Source organism: Nicotiana attenuata, chromosome 1, assembly GCF_001879085.1.
Source record: "Nicotiana attenuata strain UT chromosome 1, NIATTr2, whole genome shotgun sequence".
In the NCBI taxonomy this organism is placed as follows: Eukaryota; Viridiplantae; Streptophyta; class Magnoliopsida; order Solanales; family Solanaceae; genus Nicotiana; species Nicotiana attenuata.
The window spans coordinates 58,452,716-58,469,678 of NC_031989.1; the positions used below are offsets into that span (position 1 = coordinate 58,452,716).

The 16,963-nt window shown below is 39.2% G+C and overlaps 1 protein-coding gene across 1 annotated transcript; it reads left to right on the top strand.

Moving 5' to 3' along the window:
- On the top strand, positions 1,856-10,931 carry LOC109227289 (NADH dehydrogenase [ubiquinone] flavoprotein 2, mitochondrial). Its single transcript, XM_019392401.1, has 10 exons — positions 1,856-2,071; positions 2,191-2,223; positions 2,333-2,398; positions 3,204-3,320; positions 3,702-3,779; positions 3,874-3,979; positions 4,084-4,130; positions 10,204-10,281; positions 10,375-10,440; positions 10,522-10,931. The coding sequence occupies exons 1-10, from the start codon at positions 1,856-1,858 to the stop codon at positions 10,636-10,638; spliced, it is 924 nt and encodes a 307-aa protein (XP_019247946.1). The 3' UTR covers positions 10,639-10,931.

Here is a 16,963-nt window from a genome sequence, read left to right on the forward strand (position 1 = left end):
TTTGGGGTTACCTTTGCCAAACCTAATATAGGGCTAAAATATTGTCAATTCTCTTTACGTGTTGTCGTGCCATGCCAGCAAAAAACATAAATAGGCAAAATTTAAGGAAAATTTCCAGAAACGTAGCAGTAATAGCTATTTTACACACATGGCAATTAAATAATTATATTTCTAACCGTCACCTTTAAACCATGTACCTATAATCACGCACCCAATCCATTTATTTCCTTAATGAAAATGTTCTTAGTACTTTTTAACATCTTTTCCAATATTTTCTCTTAAAACAATCCCTAACATATTTAAATGGTAATATGTTTTCCTATGTTTTTATTGGAAACTAATTCATTCCATAACATATTTTCTACTTTCCATACATGAATATTTTACTAGATAAAAAAGTACATGTACCTTTATATTCAACATAAACTCCAGTGAAAATATATCTTTATATTTTGAAAAAAATAAAATACATATGTTTCAAGAAAAATAAAGTATATATTTGAGGTGGGTGTGTGTGTGTATATATATATATATATATATATATATTAAACCATGTAATTTTATATCATGATTATACCAGGGAGTATTTTCTTATTAAAAAGATCAAAGGTATACTACCACCTTAGTATACATAGTATTTCTCATTAAAATGGTATATTCTTAAAAAGGTCACAGAAGGTATTTTCTTACATTAATATTTGAATGCATGGCGTTTCTACCAAAAAATATTATACCAAGTATATGTAATATAATACCTTAATACCATTATAACACATATTGAATTATACTATATATATAAATACATTAGTATACCTCTAGAAATGAATTATATCGGGAATATATAATACTATACTTCAACAAAGATATAATATAATTGAGTTATACCATATATATTACCTTTTCCCCTATATTAATAAAATAGTGTACACAGAATTTCTCTACAAATTTATACCAAATATATATATAATGAATAATTGAATATGTAATATTAGTTTCATCATGATTGAATGAATAAAATGAGTGTAACGGTTAAAGAAGAGAGAGACTGAATCCCTATTGTAAAATAGGAGAGAGAGTGTGAAAGATAAATATATAATTAGTGCGTTGTAGGTGCTCATTAATTATGTTTCATAATCTCTATCTGCCATTAGTGTAAAAAAGTTTGTCATTTATGGAAAAAACAAAGAGTAGTATTATTTTCTTAAATATTTTTTAAAAAGTGACTTGCTGTGTATTTTTGCCTTTTTTCTACCAAAATTGCACGGTATAGCCAGTTTTCGGACTGGTCAATCAAAATTAGCCAGCGTTTACCAAGTCAATGAAAAATAGCCACCGTTTTGCTGTAATAGAGACCGGTCCAGCATAATATACTAGAGTTTCGATGCACTTGTTTATGAACTCCAGCATATTATGCTGGACCGGTATACTTTGCTGGCTCCAGTATAATATACTGGACCATTATACTTGCTGGAACTCCAGTATATTATGCTGGAGTTCTAGTGTATTTATGCTGGAACTCCATCATATTATGCTGGAGTTCCAGCATACTATCCCGGAACTCTAGTATAATATGCTGGAGTTCAAGTATACTTATGCTGGAACTCCAGCATAATATACTGGAGTATTTTCCGGGTTTTGAACAGTGTTTTCGCTCAGATTTATCTTTACATAAAAAGTGGCTAAATTTCGATTACTTTTGAAATTGGGCTATGTTTGAACGACCAGTTGTAAATCTGGCTATTTTTAAAAATCACCACTTTTTTCTTGGAACAATAAGCCCAAACATGTCTTATGGCCCAACAAAACGAGAACAAAACATCCAACTCATGTCCAATTCTCATGGGCCTGCCGGTTTATGGCCTTGCTGAGAACACGCGAACAAGGGACGTGTGTGGCACGCAAAACCTTCTTGGTGAGACTTCGGATTTCTCCATTTTACCTCGCTGCCCCAAAATCTCCATTTTCTCCGACCTCCGTCTGCTCGGATAATCGCCGGAGACCAAAAATGTTCGCTCGCCTCTCTGCACAACGCCTGAACGAGATCCGCACGGCCTTCCGTCGAACTCCTCAGGTATAATCCCCTATTACATCATATTTTCGTATTCACTTAGAAATTCTTCTTTTTGTTATTCGGATTAGCTCTTGCTTCCTTTTAGTCAAAGTCTCTTCTTATTTTCCCGTGATTTTCAGGCATCGCGATCTTTTTCGACTGCACTCAACTATGTGAGTTCTTATCAGATTTGTATTTCCGAGTTCTGAGTTCAGATTCGAAATTTGAGCATTCGATTGCGTGTTTATGTTTTTGCTTGTTTTTATTTTCGATTGTACGCAGCACATTGATTCGCCGGACAACAATCCAGACCTTCCTTGGGAGTTTAACGATACAAACAAGGAAAAGGTTAGCATTGCTTATTATCCTCAAGAGTTACCGAAATCTAGTACTTCTTTTTTATATGACTTATAACATTATTTAAATTCTCGTAGCTCCACTCCCTAATACATCAAAAGTTTGATTCTTTGCTAGTCGTGTTCTCTTTTTCTTACAGTATGTATGTGAAAATTGAGAGCTGTTGTTACCTGGAAATGAATAACAGAACTTTGAAATGATCCACCTTACGACATAAATTCAAGTTGCATCCACATGAGAAGATTGTCTAATTGAGCGTTTGAAACTTAGTTTCTTATTTGGAAATGAATGAAAGAAAAATGTTTTTTTTTTTTAAAAGAATCTAAATGGTCAAAGCTGGTTCTCCATACCCAGCCAAAACAAAACTCGAAGAAAAAAAATATGAAAAGAGGCAATCACAAATAAAAGGAAAATAGCATGAAAGTAGGTGATTGATGTTGTTCGAGACATATTGCATTCCCTGATGCATTGACACCAAAATTGCAAAAGACAGAAATATCAACATCTTGCATTCTTCAGCAGGTGTCATAATTCACTTGTAGAATTATCAAACGAAAAAAAAAAGTATTCTGCAAAACTTCATGCATCATAGAGCAGTTTGTTTGTTAGTACATAGGGTATAACTAGAATGGAGATTTTTGAAATGGCCTTTGAATCATGATTAGCTTCAATTTCAGAGGATTTTCATAGTAGTGTACTTAAATTGACTCGTACACGTCTTTATAATTGGTAGTTCTTCCTTAAATTGCTTATTCTCTATCTTGAATCCTACTTAATCCTCCCATGCAATCCACAGGTGAAGGAGATATTGTCTTTCTATCCATCCAACTATAAGCAATCTGCAGTGATTCCTTTGCTGGATCTTGCACAGCAGCAAAATGGAGGGTGGCTTCCTGTTTCGGCGATGAATGCAGTATGTTGACAATGTTTAGATTGATTCGTGCACTTTTTGCCTTATTATAAAGTTTGTGGCCTGAGGCCCAAGGATCGGAATTTTTAAGGGTTGCCACTATAAAATATTGAAATTCCTTAGTGCACTTATATACAATTAATCAGCATTTGATTGCTAGAAAGAATTGAGCTTTAGTTCTTGCCACAACAATATTTGTGTTGTTTGTCATGTGTATTAACTTGATATTCATATTACTCAACCTTCATTTTCCTTGTATTAGTCTTAAAATTAGCACGATGTAAAATTGCCTTTACTTAATCAGGGGTTATTTGTTCAATAAATTTTCGTTCTATGTCTAACTGGCATTCAAAAGTATCTAATCTGGTCTTCTAAATGTTTAAGGTGGCTAAGGTTATTGAAGTCGCCCCAATTCGTGTATTTGAGGTAGCAACCTTCTACACGATGTTCAACAGGACAAAAGTGAGTAGTTTTCTTGACATTTTGGCTTGTGCAAGTGCAGAAATCGAAAACCAATTTTTACTTAGCATAGCTTACTCAAATTTTCATCCTTTAGGTTGGCAAATACCACCTTTTGGTTTGTGGCACAACACCTTGTATGATCCGTGGTTCAAGAGGTATCGAAGAGGCTATACTGAAGCACCTGGGAGTAAAGCGCAATGGTCCGTGCTGTATGGAGATATTTCCATCTTTATTTGTTAATTCATCTAATATTCCTATTGTTGAGACGTTCTTATTCTGGGACATGGCTTCTTCGTGTATGCAGAAGTAACCAAGGATGGCTTATTTTCTGTTGGTGAAATGGAATGCATGGTGAGTCATTTTTCGTAAATCTTATTGATGTTGACCTTTTTTTTATTTTATGGCCTTGACAGCATGTCTATGTGATAGCTTTTGTGAACTATTCATTTTTCATACATCTTATTGATGTTGACCTTGTTTCTTTTTATGGCCTTGACAGCATGTCTATGTGATAGCTTTTGTGAACTATTTTAGGCTTATTTGCTTTCCAACCCTAAGATCTGATGCTGAGATTGGTGTTTGTTATGCTTAACTATTACTCCCTCCGTTTCATATTAAATGAGGTACTTTCCTTTTTAGTCCGTTCCAAAACAAATGACACATTTCTAAATTTAGAAATAATTCAACTTTAAACTCTTTCTTTTTACCCATTTACCCTTAATGAGAAGCTTTTATAGCCACACAAATGTCATGGCCCCACCCCTTAAGCTTTTAAGACCACAAGGTTCAAAAGTCTTCTTCTTTTTTCTTAAACTCCGTGTCGAGTCAAACTACCTCATATAATATGAAATGGAGGGAGTATCCAATAAATCACATGACCACATGACCATGCTTGTGATTTGTGACTAGTAGTAACCAAATTAAGGAAAGTAGAAGTCGGCTTATCTTTAATGTTGGATGACAGGCACTTTGCTTTTTTGTAGCTTGTAAGGCAAATATAATAAGACATCAGAGATTTTCTCAGCTTGCTGCCTTGGTTATAGTTGTTCTTAACTTCTTATAATAAACGTGTCTTGTAGATTATGATGCATATGCACTCTTAATCGCGAGCAAGCCTGCTTCTATGGCATTTTGAAAGAAATGTTGATGTTTTTTAATCCAATAATATCAGTAGTCAGTGATCATTCATCTAGAAAAAGACAATACCTGCAGTCAATTATCCAATAAGAACGCAAAAATCTTCATTCCTCATATCAAATACTAGTATCTTTACCAGCAAAACTTTAATTGGAATAAAAACCTCTAACACACTTGGTCTCAAGACCTTAAGCCCATAATTGGGCGGCCAAGAAAGAAGCTCCAAACCATAGGCACGCTGACGGGTAAGTCTATTGAGTTGGCGAAGATTCTCCAGAAGAGGAAGGTTAATATAGCTTGTGTCTAGGAGACTAGGTGGGCAGGGTCGAAGGCGAGGAATGCGGACGGGTATAAGTTGTGGTACTCTGGAGTCGTGAGGGGTAAGAATGGAGTAGGTATCTTGGTGGATAGGGATCTTAAAGAGTCTGTGGTTGAGGTTAGGCGAGTGAATGATAGGCTAATGTTTATTAAGTTGGTGATTGGTGAGTGCACCCTCAATGTCGTTAGCGCTTACGCGCCGCAAGCGGGCTTAGATGAGGAGGTTAAGAGGCGCTTTTGGGAGGGTTTGGACGAGATTGTGCGTAGTATTCCACCTACTGAAAGGTTATTTATTGGAGGGGATTTTAATGGCCATATTGGGTCGGTTGCTAGTAGCTACGGCGAGGTGCATGGTGGCTTTGGCCTTGGGGATAGGAACGGAGGAGGCACTTCGCTATTAGATTTCGCTAAGGCGTTCGAGCTGGTGATTGCGAACTCGACTTTTCCGAAGAGGGAGGAGCATCTGGTTACTTTCCAAAGTTCGGCGGTGAAGACTCAGATTGATTACCTTCTCCTCAGAAAGTGTGATAGAGGGTTGTGCAAGGATTGCAAGGTTATCCCGGGAGAGACCCTCGCGACTCAACATAGGCTCTTAGTGATGGACATCGGCATTATGATGAAGAGGAAGAAGAGGTATGCTCGTGGCCGATCGAGGATTAGATGGGGAGCTTTAACCAAGGATAAAGCCCAGGAGTTGGAGGAGAGGTTATCCGCTATGGGAGCTTGGAGGAGTAGTGGAGACGCGAGCACTATGTGGTCAACGACGGCGAACTACGCGAGGGAGGCGGTGAGGGAGGTGCTAGGGATATTGAAGGGTTTTTCTGGCAGGCATCAAGGCGCTGGTGGTGGAATGACGTAGTCAAAGGTAAAGTGGAGGCAAAGAAGGTAACGTACGCGAAGTTGGCAGGGAGCACAAGCGAGGAGGAGAGGAGAGCGAATAGAGAGAGGTACAAGGTGGCAAGGAAGGAGGCAAAGTTGGCGGTCACGGAGGCTAAGAATGCAGCGTTTGGTCGTCTATACGAGGAATTGAGGGAGAAAGGCGGGGACGAGAAGTTGTTTCGGCTGGCTAAAGCGAGGGAGAGTAAGGCCCGGGATCTGGACCAAGTAAGGTGCATCAAAGACGAGGATGGTAGAGTATTGATGGGAGAGTCCCAGATTAAGCAGAGATGACAAACGTACTTCTATGGTCTCCTAAACGAGGAGGGGGACCGGGATATAGCGCTAGGGGATTCGGGGCATTCGGAGAGTCTCCGAGATTTTAGGTATTGCAGGTGCATTAAGGCGGAAGAGGTCGTGGGGGCTTTGCGTACGATGAGTAGGGGTAGAGCGACCGAGCCAGACGAAATTCCGGTTGAGTTTTGGAAGTGTGTGGGTAGAGCAGGATTGGAGTGGCTGACTGGGTTGTTCAATGTAATTTTTAGGACGAGGAGGATGCCGTAGGAGTGGAGGTCGAGTACAGTGGTACCGTTGTACAAGAACAAAGGTGATATCCAGTGTTGTAACAATTATAGGGGTATCAAGTTACTAAGCCATATGAAAGTCTGGGAGGGGGTGGTGGAGGTGAGGGTGAGGAAGACGACGGCTATATCCGACAATCAGTTTGGGTTCATGCCGGGTCGCTCCACTACGGAAGCTATCCACCTTATTAGGAGGTTGGTGGAACAGTACAGGGATAAAAAGAAGGATCTGCACATGGTGTTTATTGACTTGGAGAAAGCGTATGACAAGGTCCATAGGGAGATGCTCTAGAGATGTCTTGAAGCAAAGGGCGTGCCGGTAGCCTACATAAGAGCGATCAAGGACATGTATGATGGAGCTAAGACTAAGGTTAGGACTGTGGGAGGCGACTCGGAGCATTTCCCGGTTGTTATGGGATTACACCAAGGCTCTGCGCTTAGCCCGTTCTTATTTGCCTTTGTGATGGATGCACTGACACATCATATTCAAGGGGATGTGCCATGGTGTATGTTATTTGCTGATGACATAGTTATAATTGATGAGACGAGGGTCGGTGTTAACGAGAGGTTGGAGGTTTGGAGACACACCCTCGAGTCTAAGAGTTTCAAATTGAGCAGGTCTAAGACAGAGTACCTGGAGTGCAAGTTTAGCGCTGAGTCGAGGGAAGTAGGCAGGGACGTGAGGCTTGGATCACAGGTCATCCCCAAGAGTGATAGCTTCAAGTACCTTGGGTCGGTGATTCAGGGGGGACGGAGAGATCGACGAGGACGTCACTTACCGTAGGGGCGGGCTGGATGAAATGGAGGCTTGCATCTGGAGTCTTGTGTGACAAGAAAGTACCACCGATACTCAAAGGTAAGTTTTATAGAGCTGTGGTTAGACCGGCCATGTTGTATGGGGCAGAGTGTCGGCCGGTTAAGAACTCCCATATCCAGAGAATGAAGGTAGCAGAGATGAGGATACTGAGATGGATGTGCGGGCACACTAGGATAGACGAGATTAGGAATGAAGATATTCGGAAGAAGGTGGGCGTGGCCCATGTGGATGACAAGATGCGGGAAGCAAGGCTCAGATGGTTCGGGCACGTGCGGAGGAAAAGCCTTGATGCTCCGGTGAGGAGGTGTGAGCGGTTGGCCGTGGTGGGTACGAGAAGAGGTAGAGGGCGGCCTAAGAAGTATTGGGGAGAAGTGATCAGGCAGGACATGGTACGACTGCAGATTTCCGAGGACATGACCCTTGATAAGAAGGTCTGGAGGTCAAGCATTAGGGTTGTAGGTTAGGGGGTAGTAGAGCTTTCCTTACTTCATACCCGGGGTGAGGCGGGGTTGGATTAGGGTTGATCTTAGATGGCTTGCAGTTTATGTTGAGTCCACACTATCCTGTTTATCTTAGCCCCGGGCCTTAGATACTGCTTACTGTTATTGCATGTCATTTATCTGTTGGTTGTTATGCTTCTGTTACTATTACGGTTTCTACTGGAGTTACTAATGAATTGTCTTTTCTTGTTTTTTTTTATTTCCGTCTTTCTGAGCCGAGGGTCTATCGGAAACAGCCTCCCTGCCCTATCGGGATAGGGGTAAGGTCTGCGTACACATTACCCTCCCCAGACCCCACTTTGTGGGATTTCACTTGGTAGTTGTTGCTGTTGTTGTTGTTGTAATCAGAACAGTGAAGAATCTAGAATTAGCAATGGTGACCTCTACCTCAACACCAGGTTCAATGGTGATTTAGGCGATCTGCTTGTCAACATCTGCAGAATTGAAAAGGTGAATCACACGCTTGTGGACTCGCAGCTCAAACCTGTCCCATGTATTTGTGCCTTCTCCACAGGGAGACTTTCTAACTGCCAGTTTCAAAACCCAATTGTTTTGTGCTTGATGAACCCGCGATCATGATTGAGATCAGCCATGATAAGGCATTATTTGCTTGTGTGAGCGCTGGCTTATGGAGAAATTATGGAGAAACTAGATTCAATCAGGATATAGTTCATCTAACAGTCTAGCACATGCCACGGGCTCAACATGAAGAAAGAAGACAAAAGGATCTTCAAATTGCCATCTAAGTTTTGAAAAGATTCCTGGGAATACTACAGCTATGTTAGAAGAGCTTGGGTGGTTTCTAGAAAACACAAAGATAGAAGACGTCGTAAGAAGCCAATTTCTATCACTTTTGCCCTCTAGTGCTCAAGTTTATGTGCATACATGTGTGTCATCACCTCATTGGTCGAAGCTCAAGTGGTCACATAAGTGTTTTGATGTGTTAAAGTTGAACTGAAGTGAGACCTTGTAACGTCCTGATGTTTGTTGTGCTAAACCAAGGATTGATATAACTGCAAAGTGCCCAAAACCTGCTTTGCTTCTTCATTCGTTCATCCCATGTTCATGGTCCTTCGGTTACTATATCACTAGGCATATTAATTCTTGGTCTAAATGGGTACATTGTGCTCTTGTCTGGTTAGCAGGTAGAAACATATCGTGTGACAACCAGTCAACCATAATTTATTAATGCAGGTAGAAACTGGCCTTCTAACTACGTTGGGTAACATGATAACCCACAGAGGTCTGTGGTTGTGGATTGGAACTTCAGTATATAATGGTGTGCATGGAGATATGAACAAACACAAGCAAATTATTTGGACGGATACACAATGATTCCTCCTGTAACTAAAGTAAAGGGAGAGAAGGTATCAGTAAGTGGGGTATTAAATGACTTTGTCTTTGCCTCTAGCTTTTGCGTAAACCCTCATCTTAAAACCTTGTTAAGACTAGCTTAGGTCCACTAACCAATTTTGTGAAGGCATAAGATACAATTCTGGAAGTGAAAAGGTGATACCTACTGTTCAATGAAAAGTTATGCTTTTCCATCAGAAGACAATTTTAAAATAGAGGTAAAGAAGGCATGAGAAGTGCCAAAAAAATCCAACTGTCACATGAGTTAATTAAAATTGCTGTTCAGATCCTGTGGAGATTTTCTCTCTATATGACTATGGGGATTTAATGGTTAGGCTTAGCTATTGCTATTGAGAGGTCCTTGCATTAGACGTGTAAAAAGCAAACTTATCCCATGTTGCTTTCTGATAATCCCACTCTTGATCAGGTCCTTGGTCTTTAGAGATGAAATCATCTTTTTTACTTTCTACTATTTTGTGAACAGTGGGGGAAAAGATAGTTGGATTGACAGGTAAATTGGCACACTACTTTTATATTCCCAATTTAAGCTTAATTTAATGATAGTATAAGGGACATTACTATGAAGGACGACTTGATAAAACTAAAGGGAGAGTTTGTTTTGGTGGGGGTTGTTGTTTTCTTAATCTAGTTGAAAGAGTGGGAAGACTATTAGTGTTGTTTAAACTACTGTGACATCCTTCTAACTTTCCATGCATTGGAAGCTCTTCAGCAAGGAACCAGTGATTAGATGATTATATTTGTTCCATAATGTTGAACACAATTCGAGTCGTTGCTTATTTGAAATATAACCATTTCAATGTTGTACCTCATTTTTGTGGTAGGGGTGCTGTGTAAATGCTCCAATGATGACGGTGGCCGACTATTCCAATGGATCTGAAGGATATAAATACAATTATTATGTGAGTTATTACTTTAATCCTGTTTTTATCGGTTGTTTAGTCTTGTACTGATAAGTATTTCGAGCTCAATTGGCCTCTCCTTCCTTTCTGCAGGAGGATCTGACTCCAAAGAGAGCTGTAGAGATTGTCGAGGCATTCAGGAAAGGTGAAAAACCACAGGTAAGATGACTGTTACATACACTAATTTTATTGTGCATAGATATTACTGCATTGTTGATCGGCTTGCTTTTGATGTTTCAGCGTGGCACTCAAAACCCAGGTCGTATCAATTGTGGACCGGAAGGAGGAAACACTACATTATTAGGTGAACCTAAGGCTCCTCCTTGCCGGGATTTAGATGCTTGCTCTGCTGAATAGATTTTTGTTGTTGTGTTCTTAATAATACAAAACAGTGGATGGGGAGAGGCATCCCAGGTCATTTGCAGTAATTTACTGACTGCACTGAAGTTTAATTGTCTCCTGCCTGTTAGTATGGTTACAGGTGTCGATTTTTGTTTATGGTAATCCATTCTTAAATCGTACCTGATCTGTTGAAGGTTCTTGTTTTGGATCAGAATGTCATATTTTGCCGAAAGATTGCTTTGATACAGATTTGTTAGTGTGTACAATTAATAAGAATGAATTGACAAATCAGTTGCTTGCAGGTTCAAGAGGTACCAGCTAGTTCATAAATACTGGAAATAGTGCTTCCATTACATTTTAATCAAACTAATGTTTGGTACGTTTGTGTAAAAGCAGACTAGAGACGGATTCCAGTTGAATGGAGTGTCTTTTTGTTTTGTCTAATTGAGATGTGACAGATCCGTTTATATCTGAAAAAAAGAAGATTTTTTAACAACCACAATCGACTAGAGACAATAATAATAGTTTGCAAGCACCGGCAACAATTAATTCATTTTGGTTGATTTTAGGTCAAAGAGGCTTCCCTTTCTCATTCAAAAGGTGAAGGGAGTATTGTTCCCCTAATACTAAACGATTAAGGCCTAAGTGGGGCGTTCAGAGTTAAAGATTTTACTATCTTTATAGTTGCACAAGGAATGGAATTGGAAACGAAGCTACTATTCTGAGTTCTGAGTCTTGTTATTGCGTTTATGCTTGCGTTAGCTGGTACACCAAATGCCATTCTCAGTCGTTTGGGCCCTCGACCTTATCAGTCTTTGCATTACCTTACTCAATGAATTAAGATCTTATATCCCTCTGTTTTATTTTAATTTATAATTGTGTTTGATTGCACATGAAATCTAAAGACTTTTGGCACATACCTAAAGTATCTTAGAACTTGTAATGTCAGATATCATAACGTTTCTATTGTTATAGGGGTGTCATTACGGGTATAGTCGATAATTAAAGTTAAAGAGTTTTTTACATTACATTCTTTATAAACAGAAAAAGCAGTAAGTCATATAAGTTTTTTATATCACTCTAATACTATACAGACACTAAAATATGTATCAAAATTGAAATAATGGTAAACAATTTATTAAATTTGTATATCAGTTTGGTTGATATGGAAATAAAAACTCGTCATTTTAGGCAATAAGTCAAATATTTCGATTGGAGGCTGAATAACTTTTGTTGAGGGTGATTTGGTGTTACATTTAGAGGCATGTACAAGATACTCATTTGATTGGATAGTCAGCTGTTTGGCACCCTGTATTGATCAGTATATTTTAATATATACTTTGTATCTTCCAATACGAAGAGAAAGGTTGTATTGGATAAAATAAATTACTCGAATGACATTAGCGACTCCCACTATACAATGTAGATGAAGTTGCAAATGAAAATCCACTCTAAATCTAATAGAGTATTATATAAAAGAGACAATACAGAAATTGACACTTACTTTATAAAGTCGACTTTTTAACTTTAAGATTTCTTAATTAAACACCAGAGCACATGTTATTATTATTATTATTATTATTATTATTATTATTATTATTATTATTTATTTTCTACTTGGTGTTCATTATCCGCTTTAGAGCTTCTAGTTATGGGGATTTACGTCGCGTAAAGCTCATTAAATACTCCTTACTAAAAAAAAAAATCATTTTCAAAACTTAGAATATCTGATTAAGAGTGAAGAAATTTTATTCATCCAACTACAACGCTTGGTACTCACCAAAACACATGTTTTAATCCGCCATCAAAATTCCAATCCCCTTCAGAGAGTCTTTGATAGAAGTTGATTAATGAAATTTGAGCAGAATAATCAGAGTCCAAGTCAAATTACTATCATCGGACCAACCCAAAAGGATTATCCCAAGTTGTTATTATTATTATTATTATGATAAGGCAAAAAAATATTACTACTATAAAGTATTGAAACAAAATGGGAAACAGCTTTCCGTCAGAGCTGCTTTTTTCATTCTCTCTCCAATGATGCATCTCAATAATGATTCAGGAGAAAATAGAGAATTAAGTCAAACCACTTTCACAAACCAACCCCGCACGCTTTGAAAAATGGAAAACAACTCAATATTAAGCTAGCGTTTGGCTATAGATCCTAAATTTATTTTGAAAAATCTGATTTGGGTGAAGTTTGATTTGAAGATAAAAATATATTTGGACTCAAAAGACATAAATAGGTGAGGAAAAAAACTTAGTGACCAAAATATATAAAATGCAGTTTCAAACCACGTTTTACCTGAAGCTGATTGGACGTTTAGTTAAAACGTGGTTTAAAAGGACGTTTTACATAAAACGCCTTAGTGAACTGCGCTTTTCCTCTTCCCCCACGTTCAAAAACCAGAACCCCAATTTTAAATATAGAACAGCGGTCCACCCCCCCTCCCCATTAACGAGATTAAAAACTCGAGTGGACCCCTTCCGTCCTATAAAAAGTAAATAGCGTTGGTCCCACATCCTAGCTAAGGCCTTCTCTCGTTGTGGTTGCTCGTTTTGGACTAAAATTTTCAATTCTTCAACATTCCAAAAAACATAAATCGAGGTATTTCGATTTAATTTTTGTCGAAACTCGTATAAAAAATGCATATTAGTTGTTTTACATGTGTTCTATGTTGTTTTGTATTTTTTTTTTGCGATTAAACTAGTATGTTATTTTTATCCGGACTTAGATATTAGTGTGCTAAAAAAATATGTAAAAACTGAGAAATTATTATTATTTGTTAAAAAAAATGTTAAGTTTTTTTTTACTGTTGTATATGTATTTTCGTGAATGTTTTGTGATTAAATGTATTTGTTATTTTTTATCTGGTTTATATTATTTATTTGCTTAAAGACTAGTAATATAATGCCCTTTTAGGGTAGTAAAATGTAGTGCCTTTTAGCGTAGTAAAATGTAGTGCCTTTTAAGTAGTGCGTAGTTTTCCTGTAGTTTAAGTATCTCTTATACTCAAAAATACGTCAAAATAACTGATAGATCAAACACAAACTCTATCCAATTATAGTCAACATATAATTGGTGCTACTGGGCCGCAAATATCGAGCCCGGAACTCATATGTGAATATTTAATAATTAAATATTGTNATAAGCAGGCTATAATCAGTTTATTTAAGCAGGAAGTAGTGTTACATTAAAAAGTTAACAAAAGTCTAATACATGATACTTCACATATAAAGATTATTAGTTCCATTCTATCAAGATGACATGGGAAAATGATCAAGTCTTAGCATGAGAAACATCAACAAGTCCCTTAATAGGGGTCATTCATTTGAGTGCAACATGACAGTATGGGAAGATTGGGATTACACATGGCTACGAGTATAGATCTTTACAAGCAACATAGTGATCCAAGCACACAATTTTCTCAATCTAATAACATAGGAAGGGTTCATAAACATCATTGGACTAGACTTATAATGACAACCTCACTTATAAGCAGAAGGTTGTGACTTTGTCTAGAACCTTTACTTCTGAAGAACAGTTGATTAAGTACAACTAAAATCATAATATAGTCAGCAAAAATGAGACTCTAGGCCTTCTTGGCATACATTACTCTGATTATTTCCTTCCCTATTTTTCTGTACTTATAAAAGGAAGAAATACAACAACAATAAACACTAAACCAAGCACCAAACTAGGTAAAGTAATTCCATAAAAATCTCAAACCAGCTAATCCATTAACTCATTCAAACTCACGTATCGAAAAGGTTAAAAAATTCAAATCTCTAACATTCCAACTTCCACCACTAACAGAAATTTCACATCTTTCTTCCTCCAACAACCAAAAATATTAAATTCAAGAAAACCCCACAACAGAAAAAGAAGAAAAATTCTTTATCGTTCCTTTAGCAACCCTCTTTACACAAACCCATTAAAAAAAGTAGGCGAAAAACTTGAGAGATAGAAAGTACCTGTGATTTCACCCGCTCAAATCCTAAGTCTTGGAATGATGTTAGTTTCTTTATTTCCTTGGAGCTTCAGACGCCAACAATTTATCCGTTGAGCAGTCGGATATCACCAAAAAGGATTTATGCAATTTCGTTGTCTCTAACAGAGAGATTAAAATATGGGTTTTCTTCGAGCAATCGATGCTGGTTTAACAGGAGAAGAAGGTGGCCTTTTCCATGGAGCTTTGGTGGAAGTTTAATGGCTGAAAGATGGTGGAGATTTTGGTCGGAGATGGGTGGAGGCGCGATTAGGGGTTTTGGGACTTTGGGGATGTCGACAGTTCTGTATATGGAGTAATTAAATTAGACACTTTATATTTTTATTTTTCTAATTAATTAAAAAAACAAAAAAAAATTGTTTGGCGGGTTTAACAAAATTTTAGGAGGGAATAAGAAAAACCGTTCCGTTATAACTTTTCCCAAAATTCCGTTCTAAACAGTCCCGTTAAAATGTGCTATGGCAACGGTTTAATGTCAATGGTAACGATTTTATATCAAAAGTGTGCTAATATCATCCACATTATACGGGAACGGTTATAACCGTTGCTATATGTGCTCTATAGCAACGGTTCTATAACTGTTACTAAACAACTGTTGCAATAGGCTCATTTTTTAGTAGTGGAGGGAGAGTTACTGACCCAGACTCTCCGCGTCTGGAGAGTGGACAACATGTGGGACTTTCTGCATGACAGAGTTCTCTATCCCCGTGTACTCACACGCCTACGGGAGACGGGTTTCTACAGGATTTTGAAGATCGGGCGACTGCAGCTCGATTGGTCTTTGGTCACGGCCCTGATAGAGCGGTGGCGACCGGAGATGCACACATTCCACCTGCCCATTGGCGAGGCCACCATCACACTGCAGGACGTGGAGGTTTTATATGGGCTGCCCGTTGATGGACACCTCGTTGCTCTGCCGCATGGCATGAGAGTCATGATAGGTGTGCAGTACTTGGACATGCTGCATCGGCTTACTAGTTTCCGGCTACAGGATGAGAATGTACTGACATCGATGGAGATACACCGGATTATCATGTTCACCGTTATACGAGGTTGCTGCTACTCCTTATGTTTGGAGGGGTCTTGTTCCTGAACACTTCGGGGAACCTAGTCAGCTTGAGATTTCTTCATCATCTTGAGTAGCTAGTGTCACACCTCCTTTTTCGCTACTACACCCCGAGAAGGGGTATAATAAAGGGAGTTTTTCCAATTAAAGGACAATCGAAACGGGATTCATTTATTAAGAAGTTCAGAGTCGCCACTTGGGAGATTTATGGTGTCCCAAGTCACCGGTTTGAATCCCGAATCGAGGAAAGGGTTTGACTCTGTATTAACAGTCGCGAACCAGAAATCCGGGTAAGGAATTCTGTTAACTTGGGAGAAGGTGTTAGGCACTCCCAAGTTCCGTGGTTCTAGCACGGTCNGTTCGTCCTCGAACAAGCATAGAGAGCACACCTGAAGTAGTGAAAAGATGAGGGTACTGGCTGCGCATAGTCCTGCTCGGTCTCCCAAGTCGCCTCCTCGGCCGGCTGACCCCGCCACTGAACCTTCACTGAAGCGAGACATGGAGGTGCCGCCTATTCATCCCGGACCTTCCAGCGATGAGCTACTGTCATTACAAGGCGATCATAAGTCCGCCCACATATGGGAGGGAAAGTTACTGACCCAGACTCTACGCGTCAGGAGAGTGGACGACATGTGGGACTTTCTGCATGACAGAGTTCTCCATCCCCGTGTACTCACACGCCTGCGGGAGACGGGTTTCTACAGGATTTTGGAGATCGGGCGGCTGTAGCTCGATTGGTCTTTGGTCACGACCCTGATAGAGCGGTGGCGACCAGAGACGCACACATTCCACCTGCCCATTGGCGAGGCCACCATCTCACTACAGGACGTGGAGGTTTTATATGGGCTGCCCGTTGGTGGACACCCCGTTGCTCTGCTGCATGGCATGAGAGTGATGACAGGTGTGCAGTACCTGGACATGCTGCATCGGCTAACTGGTTTTCGGCCAGGATGAGAATGTACTAGCTAGGACGAGTCATTTTCCGTTGTCGACTATTCGAGAGTATTTAGAGGCATTGCATCCTGACATCGACGGAGATACACCGGATTATAATGTTCACCGTTATACGAGGTTGCTGCTACTCCTTATGTTGGAGGGGTCTTGTTCCTGAACACTTCGGGGAACCTAGCCAGCTTGAGATTTCTTCATCATCTTGAGCAGCTAGATGATTTACCCCAGTATAGCTGGGGTGCTGTTGTTCTCGCCTACTTGTACAGGCAGATGTGCCGGGCGAGCATGGGCACCCAGCGTGACGTTGCTGGAT

What these genes read in the sequence shown, in the direction of transcription:
- LOC109227289 (XM_019392401.1), top strand. Translation starts at nt 1,856, where the DNA reads ATGGCCTTGCTGAGAACACGCGAACAAGGGACGTGTGTGGCACGCAAA. An exon ending in TTTCGACTGCACTCAACTAT is followed by an intron (nt 2,224 to 2,332) that starts GTGAGTTCTTAT and finishes GATTGTACGCAG; the next exon opens with CACATTGATTCGCCGGACAA. An exon ending in ACGATACAAACAAGGAAAAG is followed by an intron (nt 2,399 to 3,203) that starts GTTAGCATTGCT and finishes TGCAATCCACAG; the next exon opens with GTGAAGGAGATATTGTCTTT.